This window comes from Sphaeramia orbicularis, chromosome 10, assembly GCF_902148855.1.
Source record: "Sphaeramia orbicularis chromosome 10, fSphaOr1.1, whole genome shotgun sequence".
Lineage (NCBI taxonomy): Eukaryota > Metazoa > Chordata > Actinopteri > Kurtiformes > Apogonidae > Sphaeramia > Sphaeramia orbicularis.
The window spans coordinates 48,059,160-48,076,214 of record NC_043966.1 but is presented as its reverse complement, the minus strand read 5'-3'; the positions used below and the strand labels follow the sequence as shown (position 1 = coordinate 48,076,214).

Genomic DNA, 17,055 nt, shown 5'->3' with positions numbered 1-17,055 from the left:
AATGTTGTCGATTTTGGAGTGGAAAAAATGATAGAAAGTTGTTACATTTTTCAGGGGTGAAAGATGATGGGATGTTGTCCTGGGGTTTAAGGAGTTTGTTGATGGTGGTGAACAGAGAGCGGGGGTTGGAGGATCCAGTGTGAATGATGCCGGAGTAATAGGCGGAGCGGGCTTTGTTAAATGATGTTTGGTACAGGTGCATGTGTTCTTTGTAGGCGAGGGTGTGTACGGTTAGTCCTCTTTTGTTGTGTAGGTGTTCAAGTTGTCTGAGTTGTTTTTTGAGTTTATGAAAGGGTTCCAGGGTGTACCGGGGGCTGAGTGAGTGAAGGTAACAGTTTTTGTTTTCATGGGGGCCAGTTGGTTGAGGGAGGTGGACAGTGTGTTATTACAGATGTTGACGAGGTCTGTGGGGGTTGGGTTAGCAGGGAGGGTAAGGTCAGAAACAGTGTTAGATATGCAGGTGGAGAGAGAGGCTGAGCAGATGGATTTAAGATTACGGAAGGTTATTGTGCGGTCTTGTTTGGGCTGGGGGGTGGGTATGTTGATATCCAGTGTGATGTCCAGATGATCGGATATGGTGAGGTCGGTGCTGGAGATGTTATGGATGTGGAGGCCAGTGGAGCAAACCAGCAAACTTCCTAGTTAAATTATTCTATTCCAATTTTTTATACTCATATTTTTATACTTATCTTAAATTCTTGTGGCAGTCAGTGTGGACAGCAAAGTAAGAGTTCATTGTACAGGAAAACCTGTTTCTGCTATACACATGACAACAAATGCTTTGAATCTTGAATTTTCTGCTTTTACCCTAGTGGCATTGGGGTACTGCCACAGGCAGTCTAGCAGCGCTCATTTTACAGGGATGTCCACATAAACTTCAACGTAAAAAACAGGTGAATTGTAAAATCACATCAAACTGTCATTATGATTTGACTGCTAGATGTTGGAGAGCAGTTGATTATCAAGTTACTTTAAGGCTTTGACATACCTTAAAGTGCAAAACTGTACATCGATATATTTTATTAAACTGTTTACTTGATCACAAGTGCTTTTATTCAGAATGTAATTATTTTTTTCTTGGAAAAAAGAAAAGATTTTCTGAGGTTCACAACAAAACGCATCGACCAACAATGTCTCTCAGAGTGGATGGTACAGTCACACCAAAAGTGGTGGAATGGTTTAATGTTTCTGTTTCTAGCTATTGTATATAAAGGTGAACTCCAGCCCCTTCAGTTTGTGTCTCATAGAACATAATTTTAGAAAAAAAAAAAAAAAATTATACATAGTGGCTTGTTGTGGAAATGTTCAACTGACCACTCACTCAAAGAAGAGGAGAGAAAGTTAGTTGAAATAAATGATCATTTATTTGAGAAGTCATTCACAGAGAAACTCTGTGAGTCTGATTAAACATGGGAAAACTAAAAATTATATAGAACCCAGATCCATCCCCCTCAGCTATTACATCACCCCATATGTACATCATACCACTCCATACTACTCCCTCTCTGTTCCATGAAGAGGTCACTGTGACCTCTTCACCCTAATCTTGCCTGGATCCTATCTAGAGTGTAGGCGCCATCATCTATCTGCACATCCAGACATTTAGGTGTTTTGGTTTTAAATCAAGGCAAGAACTCCCTTCCTGGGTCAGGGTGTCATGCAGTTGCAAATGTCACATACAAATAACATATGGCATGAATAATGAACAGCAGTAAAGAAGATGAACCAGGCCATGACAGCAGTATAGAAGTAAATTTTCCACTACAGGCTCAAGACAACAATTTTTTTTCATCTGCTTTGAATGATGCCATCATTTATAATGTTTGTTGGTTTAAAAACAACTTTCACAACAAAGTCATAGTCTGTTGTAAAACTACAAGTACTAGAAAAAATATTGTAAATCATCATGACAGTTAGAAGGCTTTATTTTACTTCTCCCTATGATAATGAGCTAGTATGAATGTATTCTGACCTTTTACTGAACTAGTTTAACAACTGCTTTCATCACTGTATAATCATGCAAGAGTCTTGTGATTGTAATGTTAGAAATAGTTTTTTTTAATACTTTTAGAGGGTTATATGTTTGAATATTTCTGCAGCAGCTCAGAATAGACTTGGTTTCATTTATTTCTGATCTATGGTGGGTGGCATCTTGTATTTAGGTGCATTATTATCACCTACAATCCTTGAGTGTGACCACAGATAATATCCCCTTGAATGTGAAAATCAAAACAAAACACAATAAACAAACACAAAGTAAAGATTTTAGTCATTTTTGTGACCACCATAGAAAAGAAAAGGAGGTACATGGCTAATGGTAATGTGCAACTTCACTATTACAAAATATTACACACTAGATGTTTTTGACTCAGTACATCAGAGTTAAAATGTACAAGATCTAGTGGTGAGGTTGCACATACCAATCCAACAAATACTTGATACAGCCAAAACTTGTAACTATATTAAGGTAAAGATATATATAATGAAAAAGTAAGGCTTCCTTAAATGCAATGACAAAATCATATAAAATTCCTTACGTTGGACTATATTTTTCAATCATTTGAAACATTGACAAAAAACCAAACAGGAAAAAACAAACAGTATATTCAATAAAAAATAGTTAAAAGAGACTAAGGGATAATTTCAAAGATATAAAGTAGATTGCCACATTCCTGCCAATGGTCACATTAGACAGTGTTGCCATTTTGCTCACTCCTATAGTCAAAATAAAACAAAAAATATTGGTTAAACACTGCTTAGTTAAAAAAAAAAAAGAAAAAGAAATCTGCCAATGGAACAAGGGAAATTTATCTTGGTAAGATTTCTTGAAATAAGAATTTCAAGATCTATTGTCTTAAAACAAGTTCTGAAATCTCACTGAAAAGTTACTCTTTAGGTGACTGTATCTTATTTTAAGTGTGATGAGATATTTTGACAAGAATTGAGAAAAATACACTTGTTTCCAGTGAAGTGTGATTTGCGACAGAACAATAGCACATTTTATTAATGCAGAGATATTTTACTATTATCTCACAAAGTTTACAAGTATCACTATCATCCCTCCACGATGATGGCTACTCAAAACATAAAAAATTGCAACAAAAAAGGACTACATAAAAAAAGGACTTGCAGTAATATTTTTGAGCATGTTAGAAGTGACCGACTCCCCTGTAGATATGAACAGCTCATTCTAGACCAGGGGTCACCAACCTTTTCTCTTCTGTGGGCTACTTTTACCTAATGAAGTTGCCGGAGGGCTACTCTAATTTAGCAACATTTATTTACATAGCTATTTTTCGTACATACTCATATTTTGTATCATGCATTTGTAACATTGTGCTCTTCATTTATTTTATTTTGTTTATATATCTTTGTTTTAACATTTACAATACTTAAAAAGTGTTAATATGAAACTATTATTTTACTTTAATTAAGAAAATCAAATGTAGAAAAAAACAAATACAAGCATTTGCTGCTGTATTCCTAAATATTTTAAAACTATGTCAAAAATTATGAAATGGAACAATCCTGCATATTTTTATAGAATTACTAAAAACAAATAATACACACCTGTATGTGCATTTTTAATACTTTGAAATTGTGAAAAGGAACGTTGTCACACACACAATAAAACTTCACCAGTATGTGCTGCTGTATTTCTGAAGGATTTAACCTTTTCTAAATTCACATATGCTGTCAAAACATATTAATTAAAACCAGAACTTTGTGCACATAAATCCACCATCCCCGTCACTTCTACAGTCATCACACTGGAGTCAAATGCAGAGGCACCTGTTCAAGTCCGACTCCAGCTGTCTGAGAGCATGCGCAGATAGCGCACGTATGTTTGCGCTGGTCCAGGATGTGAACCACTTCACTGATGCCTCTGTTGAAGCGCTGGCCTTGGTCAGTTTAGTGAGCATGGACTGTTGTTTTTGGACTTTAGTTTTCAGCTCTTTTACCTTCTCTTCACGGAGGCTGATTCCCACTGGAGAATCTCCAGAAAAGTTGCTGTGAACTTTGGTGAAATTCCGCTGCACGATGCATCTTTTACTGACTTCCAGAACGCGCCACAGATCTCACACACACACACACACACACACACACACACACACACACACACACACACACTCGTCTTTCACATTTGTCAAACAGAAGTCCGTGCCTCATCGTTGGTGAAAATAACTCCCTGACTATATTCAGCCCACATCGTTGCAGGGCTAAACCCACTACCTGCCTGGCATCTGGCTCATCCTGGGCCCCGCCCCTCTCCAATGACAGGCAGCAAACCAGCGCTAAAGTTTGATTGACAGCTAGCTGACCGTTTCATCTCGGGAGGGGGACACTTGTAATTTTGATTGGGTGGAAATTTAGACCTGTCACCGGTAGATCGTGAGCAACGTGTTGGAGAACCCTGAACTAGTTCTATTTTTAGAGCAGGCCTGCGGGCGACTCGCGTGGTCCCTGCGGGCGACCTGGTGCCCGCGGGCACCGTGTTGGTGACCCCTGTTCTAGACTAACAAAAAGACAACAACCCATATTTTCAGATGATTACAAGCTAATGAAAACATAATTATGAATATTATATTCCTTTTCTGTGATTAGATTGCTCTAAATCTCATACATTAAACTACTACTGCCATTAAACTAATGCGTCCTCCTCCTACTATAATAAGTAAGTACATAATTACATCAGTACCATTACCATTATTTCTTTTGTCTGTTAGTGCATCCATGAGTAATGCTATTACTACTAAAATAATTAGACTAAAGAAAGATAAATCCATATTAACGTGAAGCAGTTATTCCTAAGTGGGGTGATGAAAGATCATTGTGAAGACTGTAAAGATGACAGAGCAGACATATCGAAGTGGCTATTGACAAAGTACTGTGGCACGAAATATTGGTTTGTCTATTACCACTGAGCCAATCAGCGTCCTTGTTATATCATGTCTTGACTGGCAACTTACATCGCAAAAAAGTATCAAGACAATCATACAACAAATAGGTCAACCTGTGTCACAGCAGACATTTAGCTGACACGGTAACATATTGGACTGCAATGCGGAGTCAGGTTCAATTCCCAGTCAAAGTAGCATTTCCTTTTTTTTTTCCTAAAGATTTTCAAATGGCAGTAGCCATTGCCCATATAGGTAAATCTGACATCGATAGTCAGCCACTGGGACAACGTTCAGAGTGCAGAACTCCACAGGACCACAGCACTCAATACACTGTACTGACACAGAACTGAAGTCACACAGCACACTGCCACAACTAACATGTAGCTCCTCCCACCTACTCCAGCCTCCAGAGCAAAGAACACCATAAAACAACATATAGAGTATTTAGAACAATAATTCCTATTCCATACTGTATACTATCACCAATTTGACATTTCTTCCATCAATTGCCCCAGTATTATGGTAGCAAAATGCACAAAAGAATGCACTGAAGTATATGCCATATATCACCACAGTACTGTGGCAACAAGAGGCTAATGAGTTCATGTAACAGTATCCATGATTAGCCAATCATGGATACTGTTACATGAACTCATTAGCCTGTAGTGCTAACATTTGATTGGTCCGTGGCAATAGACAAGCCAATATTTTGTGCCACAGCACTGTGGCAGTAGCCATTGCCCATATATATATATATATATATATATATATATATATATATATATATATATATATATAAATAAATAAATATATATATATATATATATATATATATATATATATATATATATATATATACACACACACACACACACACACACACACACACACCACACACATATATATATATATATATATATATATATATATATATATATATATATATATATATATATATATATATATATATATATGTATAATTAAATCATGATATGGCCTTGTGGGATGGATATGGTGGGTGGCTGTATTTGTGTGTATGTGTGGTAGCAGAATAACGATTGGTATGTGGGAGAGGTTGTCAGAGGGATGCTTTAAAAATATATGTGTGTCTGTACAGTTTGTGTGAATGTGTGTGTTACTTTCCATTGGGGATATAGCCAGTGGATCGCTCACAGCATCTCTAGTCCCAACATCCCTGCGGATACGAGTGTGCGTGTGGATATGTGTGTGTGTGGTGTTCAGTAGATTGGGTTGCAGAGTGAATGGGCTCATTATCAGTAGCAGAGTAACACATGGCCTGGGGCTCATACAGGCACTCGCGCACACACACACATGCGCGCACACAGTCACATTCCAGACTTGCATACTAATGCCCCCAGACTGTGAATACAACATGCCTCATTTATAAAAGATTCTTATATTCTTCTGCAGCAGTCTGGGTTTTACAACTAACTCCAAGGAAAAGATGAACTTATGAAAAATTGATCTTGGTGCCAAAATCAGCTGTTTACATGGATTCTTACATATTTCCTGTGATCTTACAAATGTATTTTTATATATTTTTGTAGAGATTAACTAGGCAATACGTTCTGCTACAATGCTATGAGAGTAATAACACATAATAAAATAATAAAAAATGCATAATAACGGGGAACTATTTGAAATGAATGAATATGAATACATACACTGTACATACACACACACACACACACACACACACACACACACACACAAAATCCTTAAAGATGATCCTGCACAAAAACCCACATTATTTCAACGGCAAACTCATTGATTTTAACACCACTAGCTTCACGTTCATCCCTAAGTTTGCAGAAACTGAAGTCTGCTGAAACCTTGTAGGCAAGACATCGCAGGTGGATCTCCTCCAACCAATCATGACCAACCAGCATTTACAATTTGTTTCCTTTTCCAATGTTCACATTAGTGGATTTCATAAAGTAAAAAGAAAAACTATAAACCTGGAAAATAAACACCTGAAAAATATAACGAAACAATTGTAGTGACCTTTAAAGGTGGGGGAGACTTTCGTCACCAATTTTTCATCAAATCTGTAAAACCCCAGTCATAGCTTTAGTATCATGAATCCATAAGTCTTTCTGTGATTATCCACCCTAATCTCTTCCCTCACGGTGAACAATTTCGAAGTGCCATCCACTATAAACAAACCATATGTTTACAAACAGAGCCAGAAGGTAACTCGGGCATCTTCAGAATTTTGTCGCAAAATGCATTGTGGGAAATGGAGGTTCACGCAGCAGCAGAGGCGGTGACCCCATATGATATCATATGGATGAAACAAACACAACGCAGAAACAGCTGAAATGTGGAAGAGCAAGCGGTGCAAGTGGAGCAAGTGGAGCTCCGCCTGGCAGCAGCAGCTGCGACAAACACGACGCAGAGCTCCAGCCGTTTCCACATTTCAGCCGTTTCCGCGTCGTGTTTGTTTTATCCATATGATATCATATGGGGTCACTGCCTCTGCTGCTGCGCGAACCTCCATTTTCCACAATGCACTCGCAACAAAATTCCGAAAATGCCCGAGTTACCTCCCAGCTCTGTTTGTAAACACGAGGTTTGTTTTTGGTGGATGGCACTTCGAAATTGTTCACCATGAGGGAAGAGATTCAGGTGAATAATCACAGAAAGACTTATGGATTCATGATACTAAGGCTATGACTGGGGTTTTACAAATTTGATGAAAAATTGGTGACGAAAGTCTCCCGCAGCTTTAACAACTGCTGTCTCTTCTGTATCAGGAGAATATCACAAAATATCAAAATCACATAATATAAGTACATACAACGAAAATATAACTTAAATACTGATGAAATCTCTTGAATGAGAGATGAAATGTTGACAAGAACAAAATCAAACAAAACAAAATAAAGTCTAGTTGAACTTTCAAAACAACTAAGGATTATCTAAATACCAACTATAGAAAGGCACTATGAAAGTACAAGACAATTTTTACCAAACACAGCAAAAGAAAAAATTCAGTCAAAAATATATGATGACTATCTAATAGTGTGAAGCTGCTTATATCTTACAACTATGCAACAGTCAGGAAGGAACAGTTTACAGTGGTGGTCGAAATTTGGCATATTTAAGAGGTTTCAGTTGTTGTTGTTTTGTTTAATTAACCATTAAAATACATAAAATGCATGACATAGACACAGTCATCATTATGCTCTATTAACCATAGAACAGAGCCATCATAAGAAGATTTAGATCATTTTCCTTACAAAAATCAAGCTACGCCAATTTCATTATCTGTGTCACACAATCATGTTCCTTCACAGAAGAAGCCAAATGCCTTGTGTATTCTTGGTTGGGTGTGATCATGGTTAAGTTGATGGTGATGAAGAGTCTCAGGACACAGGTGTGTGATTCTTTAGAGTTCAAGGTCTATCCTGCAAATTTTATTATTATTATTTGTAATTGATTTATTTTGAAAATGAAAATGATACAAGCTTCCTGGTTGCTACTAATTGACTTCTTTGCACAACATAATACAGAAAGGAGAATTCAAGGGAGAATAAAATAATACACACAAAAAAGAAAAAAAGTCTTGTTTTTTTGAAATTTGAAAAGGAGTGAGAAGAAGCATAGCTTATTAGCTCTCACCCCTTTGTCTAAACCAACAATTTGTACATATATACTAGTGCTAGGCAGTGATTCAAATTTGTAATCGTGATTAATCGCGTGGATTTCCGTGATTAATCGCGATTAATTGCATAGTTATATGGGGGATGGGGGGGGGGGGGGGGGGTTGCCAGCATCAGCAGTGTGTATTTCCTTTCAGTGATATTTCAGACTCCAAGTACTCCGGTGATAAAACATAATTCCACATTGCAGTGCTTCCAAACAACTGTGTCCTTCTCAACCCCACCATCTGAAGACATTTAAAATGAAAATGAAAAAAATGAAAAGACCAGTACTTTTCTCCATGTTTATGTCCCCACCAGTTTATTTCCGCTTGTGAGTGATTAACAGGCGTCTTAAGCCCACTAATAAGTACTAATACTAATAAGCCCAATAATATGTGATATTCAGTTGTTAAAGGCAAGCAAAGGGGGCCCTCTAGTGGTCAGAATAAGTTGCACTAACATATGTTTTGCCCTTGTGGTGTTCCCATAGCCAGTTCGGACATAAGAAGGAACTAACAGAGACGTTTCTTTCACTCTCTTTGTATGGCCCCAAAAACATTTGCCTGTGAGTATTTTATGTTCAGATGTTGTAAGAATGAATAGTATAAAATATCTCTGATGTGAACCTTTGTTGCTGGATAAAAAGACGTTGTAAATCTTAAATTAATCTGTAAATGCTAATCATTAGCATGTCTATGGATTTTCCCATTCAAGTTAGCATCGAGCTAGCAATCTTTTTCCCATTCATTTAAATGTAAAATGTAAATGTACTAAGGCAATGAACAGAACTCAGACATATTTTGTATGTATGTTGCAGTTTTACAGTGAATCTCAAGTAAAATATTTGGACAGAAGTTTTGGGCATCTGGCTTTTCTTAGTAAACCTGTTGTCTATCTGCCAAGCTAATCACTACACGCACACAAGCAGAGGCAGAAGAATAGGAGTGTACTGTCCTCGCTAAGATGTCTGTACTTAGTCTGAGCTAGACAGCGAGCTAAACTCTGAATTGACAATGCAAGATATGTCCTCTTTGAAGTTTGCAGCTTTAATGTACATACTTGACATCATGGAGATTGACAGAGTGAAACTATAAAATAAAGACAAAATAAATCAATTAGTTATGTCTATTAATGATATGCATATTCACGGAGAATGCATAGATGTAACTATTATAAACTTAAATTGACTGCTAGTACAACAATCACATCGTAAATAAGTAAAGGTTAGTTCAAAGGCTGGCATATTATACCTAAACAGAACCAATGAATTTGCAAAAACTTAACATGAGCCTGCATAAAGAATTAGCAACCCATCTCCGACTGCTAGCGTAAACAAATTAGCTTAAACATGTTAATATCACATTTTAATAAACACATCCAAAAATAACATCATAGACATGTTTCTAATGGCATGTTTGCAAGTTAAATTATTTATCAAACAACAGAATGATTGATACATACAGGCATTGCTTCTGCAGGTGTTAAACAAAGTTTGATTCAGCATTGCTCGAAAAGTTCCCTCACTTTTCTCCTCTCAGCTACACTGGCACCAGCGCTTGGTGCGTGTGGAGCGCCAGAATAAAAGCATGAGATTCAAAATAAGAGTCCATATGTATAAATGAACTAAGACTTGGTTGAAAGGCAGAACGGCATTGACGGGAGAAAAATTGTTGGCGTTATTTAATGAATGCGTTAACGCGGTAATAACGCGTTAAGTAAGTTGCCCAGCCCTAATATATACACATACATACACACACACACACGTATGTATATATATATATATATATATATATATATATATATATATATATATATATATATATATATATATATATATATACAGTATAGGCCAAAAGTTTGGACACACCTTCTCATTCTTCGCATGTTCTTTATTTTCATGACTATTTACATTGTAGATTCTCACTGAAGGCATCAAAACTATGAATGAACACATGTGGAATTATGTACTTAACAAAAAAGTGTGAAATAACTGAAAACATCTCTTATATTCTAGTTTCTTCAAAGTAGCCACCCTTAGCTCTGATGACTGCCTTGCACACCCTTGGCATTCTCTTGATGAGCTTCCAGAGGTAGTCACCTGAAATGGTTTTCACTTCATAGCTGTGCCTTGTCAGGGTTACTTAGTGGAATTTCTTGCCTTATTGATGGGGTTGGGACCATCAGTTGTGTTGTGCAGAAGTCAGGTTGATGCACAGCTGACAGCCCTATTGGACAACTGTTAGAATGCATATTATGGTGAGAACCAATCAGCTAAGTAAAGACAAACGAGTGGCCATCATTACTTTAAGAAATGAAGGTCAGTCAGTCTAGAAAATTTCAAAAACTTTGAATGTGTCCCCAAGTGCAGTCGCAAAAACCATCAAGCGCTCCAACGAAACTGGCTCACATGAGGACCGCCCCAGGAAAGGAAGACCAAGAGTCACCTCTGATGCTGAAGATAAGTTCATCTGAGTCACCAGCCTCAGAAATCGTAAATTAACAGCAGCTCAGATTAGAGACCAGATGAATACCACACAGAGCTCTGGCAGCAGACACATCTCTACAACAACTGTTAAGAGGAGACTGCGTGAATCAGGCCTTCATAGTCAAATAGCTGCTAGGAAACCACTGCTCAGGAGAGGCAACAAACAGAAGAGATTTATTTGGGCCAAGAAACCCAAGGAATGGACATTAGACCAGTGGAAATCTGTGCTTTGGTCTGATGAGTCCAAATTTGAGATCTTTGGATCCAACCGCCGTGTCTTTGTGCGACACAGAAAAGGTGAACGGATGGATGCTACATGCCTGGTTCCCACCGTGAAGCATGGAGGGGGAGGTGTGATGGTGTGGGGGTGCTTTGCTGGTGACGCTGTTGGGGATTTATTCAAGATTGAAGGCAACCTGAATCAGCATGGCTACCACAGCATCCTGAAGTGACATGCCATTCCATCCGGTTTGCGTTTAGTTGGACCATCATTTATGTTTCAACAGGACAATGACCCCAAACACACCTCCAGGCTGTGTGAGGGATATTTGACCAAGAAGGAGAGTGATGGAGTGCTGCGCCAGATGACCTGGCCTCCACAGTCCCCGGACCTGAACCCAATCGAGATGGTTTGGGGTGAGCTGGACCACAGAGTGAAGGCAAAAGGGCCAACAAGTGCTAAGCATCTCTGGGAACTTCTTCAAGACTGTTAGGAAACCATTTCAGGTGACTACCTCTTGATGCTCATCAAGAGAATGCCAAGAGTGTGCAAAACAGTCATCAGAGCTAAGGGTGGCTACTTTGAAGAAACTAGAATATAAGACATGTTTTCAGTTATTTCACACTTTTTTGTTAAGTACATAATTCCACATGTGTTCATTCATAGTTTTGATGCCTTCAGTGAGAATCTACAATGTAAATAGTCATGAAAATAAAGAAAATGCAAAGAATGAGAAGGTGTGTCCAAACTTTTGGCCTGTACTGTACATAATATATATATATATATATATATATATATATATATATATATATATATATATATATATATATATATATATATATATACATATTGGAGTAGAGCCGCTGCTCCTCCGCGTCGAGAGGGGCCAGCTGAGGTGGCTCGGGCATCTGTTTCGGATGCCTCCTGGATGCCTCCCTGGGGAGGTGTTCCGGGCATGTCCCACCGGGAGGAGACCTCGGGGAAGACCCAGGACACGCTGGAGAGACTATGTCTCTCGGCTGGCCTGGGAATGCCTCGGGATCCCCCCGGAAGAGCTGGAGGAGGTGTCTGGGGAGAGGGAAGTCTGGGCATCCCTGCTTAGACTGTTACCCCCGCGACCCGGCCCCGGATAAGCGGAAGAGAATGGATGGATGGATGGATATATATATATATATATATATATATATATATATATATATATATATATATATATATATATATATATATATATATACAAAGAAAAGCAATGAACTGCCAGAGGTAAAAAAAGAAAAAAAAAAAAAGGTAAGGTTAAACAAGACTGAAAAATAATGTACATTTCAGAATTATACAAAAAGGCAAACAAGACATGGGTTAACAACTTAAAGCAGTTCTGCAGCAATGGAGGTTGATCAAGCCTCAAAAGTTGGTGCTACCAATTCCTACAGGTGTCCCAACATTTCTTAATTCCTTCCAACCCCCTCTGTCTGTATAAAAGTAGTGTTGGAACACACTTTGGTACCATACCGTTGTGAGCATTATTTGAATAGCATTGTACTGCAGAAAGTAGGGTGTTACTATAAAAATGGCGAGGAAAAGGCAGTTAACAATAGGAGACAGACCATCATAACACGTAAAAATGTATGTCTTTCCTACAGAGAAATTGCCAAGAAAGTCAAGGTGTCAGTAAGTCCAGTTTTCTTCACCATCCAAAGGCACTCAGAAACTGGGGGAAATGCTGACAAGAAGAGGTCTGGTAGACCCAAAGACACAACAGAATCAGAAGATAAGTTTTTGAGAGTCAACAGCTTGCGTGATTGGCGACTCACAGGACAACAGCTTCAAGCACAGCTCAATAGTGGTCGTAGTAAGCAAGTCTGAGTTTCAACTGTGAAGAGAAGACTTCCAGTTGCAGGTTTGATCAGTCCATAACACCTTCTTCCAGTCTTCAGTAGTCCACTGGCGGTGTTTCATGGCCCAGGCAAGCCTCTTTTTCTTATTCTGAAGTCTCAGCAATGGCTTTCTTGCTGCAGCTCGACCTATCAAACCAGCAACTGGAAGTCTTCTCTTCACAGTTGAAACCGACTGTTCTCTGCTTCATAAAGTTTCTGTAAAGAGTTTGTTTTTTCTTACAGGCATTTCTTAAACCATTAGTCAACCATGGACTGCTCTTATATTTTAATGTTTTATTGTATACCTTAATGGGACAGTGCTTATCATATAATGAAGTAAATGTAGTCAATAATTTGTTGTATGTATTATTTACATCCACTTCGTTATATATTGAAGTGGTCATTAAAAAGTCATTAAGTAAAAAGTTAAAAGTGGATAAAAAACAGAAGGGCTCAATGTGATATTTGTTGTGCTCAAAGCAACCATCTGCACGTTTCATGAACATTACGAAATAAAACCATGTTTTGAATGCAAAAAAGGTTGATAGATTTAGATCTGTCATCAGGTGTTCTAATAATTTTGGCAACCACTGTATGTAGCTCTAATTACTAACCTAAAATCTTTATTGTCATTCCAGAATGCCTTCTTTTCCTCAGTCACAACCTGTTGACAACCTTGACTTTGTTTCTTTTTCCATTCACATAAATACAACCACTGGATGAGCTGAACATAAGCTTAGAAAAATGACATACGCTGATCATGATTATTCTTTGATATTCATTATATTTTTGATTTTATCATCACAAAGTCTGCATATGAGTCATAAATATATTATTAGATCCATATCATACAGTATGACTTAGACGTATAAACTTATAAGCCTGCTGAAATCTCTGTAGGAACCTGACGAGGGGGAGGTTACAATCAATCCAGCCACTGCATTTACTGACATTACTGTGGCCCCCTAATAGTGGTGGGCCTCAAATGTTGCCGTCCTTGCCTGTTAACCAGCTGTACTTGTACAGTGTTATGACAACACCACATTTTGCTCGTAAGATGATAGACATGTTTGGATGTCCTAGCTGAGCATGCAGAAGCCCTCTTTAGACATTAAAAGGTTTATTCACCAACATGCAGTGCAACCAGTGAGCGTAAAAGGCATGTGCTGCCTTTAAATATTACATTGCTGAGTGAGAGTGTGTGAGATGACACTTATCAGGTGGACACCTGCTAATACAGATGTTTCAGTGAATTAGAGTCTATATTAGCAATAACTGTCAAATATTACTACTTTGATTACAGTGAAACACTTAAACGGCACTCAGCAGCCACTGCCTCTTCATATTTATAGACTTGGAGGTGATGTTACAGTGCCACGCTGGTGCATTTATCCCATAAAAATAAACACCTCTGCTCAAAGTTACGTCACTAACTCTGAGCTCAGCTTTTCAGTCTTCTCTGACCTTTACTGTGTTTTTAACAATAACTAGAAAATAAATAGAGTGGAGAGTTGTCCTACTCTGACCACAGATGACTCTTCTATTTGTTTCCGTTAATTTATAGGTTGTTGTTTGGTTGATATTGAAAGTCATATACAGTTTATAACATATACTCTCCCAAAGACATCCAGCACCGGTCTCTGAACAACAGAACAACAGGGGTCCTTTTACAGATTACAACTGGGTCAAACTTAAAATGAGTAGACAACAATAAACAAAGACAACATAGAGAGTTTGTGGTTTGTCTTACCTTAGGGCTGTGCCTCTGGCTTTGGGCTTGTCAGACACCTGTCAATCCACACAAACATACTTATGTTAGACTGGAAACACTGAGTGTAGATCAGGGGTGGAACATTCTGACTTCAGTTCAGTAGAAACATCATAGTACTGATTTATGTTATGATTTTATTAGACATGACAGAATGCTTTACAACAGATGGTTTTCCAGCTCAGAAGGCCTCAGTCACTTAAAGGGTGTATTCACACCTGCCTTGTTTGGTCCGTTTAAAATGTACCAGAGTTTGTTTGCTCCCTTGGTTCGGATCTTTTGGGCTGGTGTGAATAAAAACCACCAAACTCTGTTTTGGACCAAACAAGCGAACTGAGACCCAGTTGAAGAGGTGGGTGCGGTTCATTTGAGGTGTGAAAGCAGCCCGGACCCGATCCAACACAGTTGGGTTTTTTTGTGCTTAACGAGCTCCCATCGTGTGTTGAGCATTATGGACAACAGAAGTTTACCAGAGACCAGAGAACCGCTCAGAGTGAGAATAGGCTACGTAGCTGAAAATGAGCTGTGGTCAAACTTGGAGAAGAGACACGCTGCCTTTTGGACATCTGGGCAGATGTACATATAACACAACTGCTAGAAAGGACACATAAAAACTCAGACGTTTTCAGCTTGTTCAGTGAGAGAATGATTAGGATGATGGTTAGATTTGTCTGTTGTGCTTCAAAAGAAAAAATAATAAACGACTTCATCACCCCCAGCAAACTTTACCTGCGTTAAGGAATTCTGTACCTGGCTAAACTTAATGGTGATATAGGACAGATACATATAGGTAAGCAGTACGTAGCACTAATGCTTTTTGATAACAGTGTTTCATACCTGTTACGTCTTGCGTGAATAAGAGCAACAGTCACAACATGATGTACACATATGAGCGCTGTCCTCCATAGCTGTCTGGCCCCGTGTCTTCGTCATTGAGAAATGAATTCTACAATATTGTAAACTTGACGTTGCATCAAACACTCTTGCTGCTCAAACACTTGTGCAAACGTCTGCATCTGTAAAAACCGCTATGATGATAACAAAAACAGCACGCAAAATTTCCATGATTCTCTCCTTTCACTTTGGACTGAGCACTTTAATCGACACTGCTCATTTCTGTCCAATGGATGAACGACCTCAGCACACGTGGTTTTGTTAACAGATTTTGGTCCACTTACAAAAATGTAAAATGTGAATGCGAACCGTACCAAATTAAAAAAAAAAAAAAATTAAAAAATTTGGTCCGGACCAAAGCAAGTGAACTATCGGACTTTCCTGGTGTGAATACACCCAAAGATCCTGTACAGAGAATTTGTTTAAAGTGGAGCTAAAGTGGAGTTAAAGTTGCAGCAACACCTTTGGCCAGAATCGGTGGTGTTTTAAGGGACAAAGACTCTGCTTCCCATGAGCACTAGCACCTACTGTCATAAGGGCATAACTCTGGCCAAGGCGTTTTTAAGCTAATGACAGAAGAGCGGATCCTCTGTACAACTCTGCATTTCTTTTTTCAAGACAGCAACTTGTAGAGTGCAAAGTGACATTTGAAATGAGACAAATAGCAAACTTCATAAAGTCTGTTTGTACCGTAGTTTAGTAACTGGCATGAAAACAAAAGTGAAATCTAACTTTGAAAATCCGACTCCTGCTTCTATGTCTCTTTTACTTTGGAGCTCCTAAGTGTTCCTCACAGACTGGTGTTTAAGACGTGTCCAAATAATATACATTTGCACTAGCTTTTCCACAAAGTATTCAAGCATTTTCATAAATTCCTTCAGTCATTCAACATCTCATTCTGCATTAGCAGTTCAGCGCTAATGCAGCGCTTCTGCATTCACAGTATTCTTCTTTTGGAATTGTCTTGTTCCTGAAGGACAGTTTAATATCCAGGCCCTGGGATGAACATTCAACTCCATACAGAACCATTTCAGTCTCACCTTACAAAGCCCTTAGTTTGGGACTGAAACACTGCTCCAAATAAAACAGATTACCGACATCACAGAGCTAGCAGTGCAGCTAATGCAGAAGCGTTTACTAAGTGTTTGACTGAGCTACCAACAGCCACTATAGTCAAATACAATGTTCCAATGCATATGTATAAATGGGGGGGGGGCTTAATATCAAATGTCACAGTTGCCCTGATTT

The 17,055-nt window shown here is 38.4% G+C and overlaps 1 protein-coding gene across 1 annotated transcript in view; it reads right to left on the bottom strand.

The window, feature by feature from the left end:
• The window catches only part of aff2 (AF4/FMR2 family, member 2), a 437,847-nt gene that overhangs the window by 156,559 nt on the left and 264,233 nt on the right, over positions 1-17,055 (bottom strand). Inside the window, exon 10 of the mRNA XM_030145497.1 lies at positions 14,896-14,933. Within this exon, the coding sequence (XP_030001357.1) occupies positions 14,896-14,933 (38 nt within the window). The remainder of the gene's footprint in view (positions 1-14,895; positions 14,934-17,055) is intronic.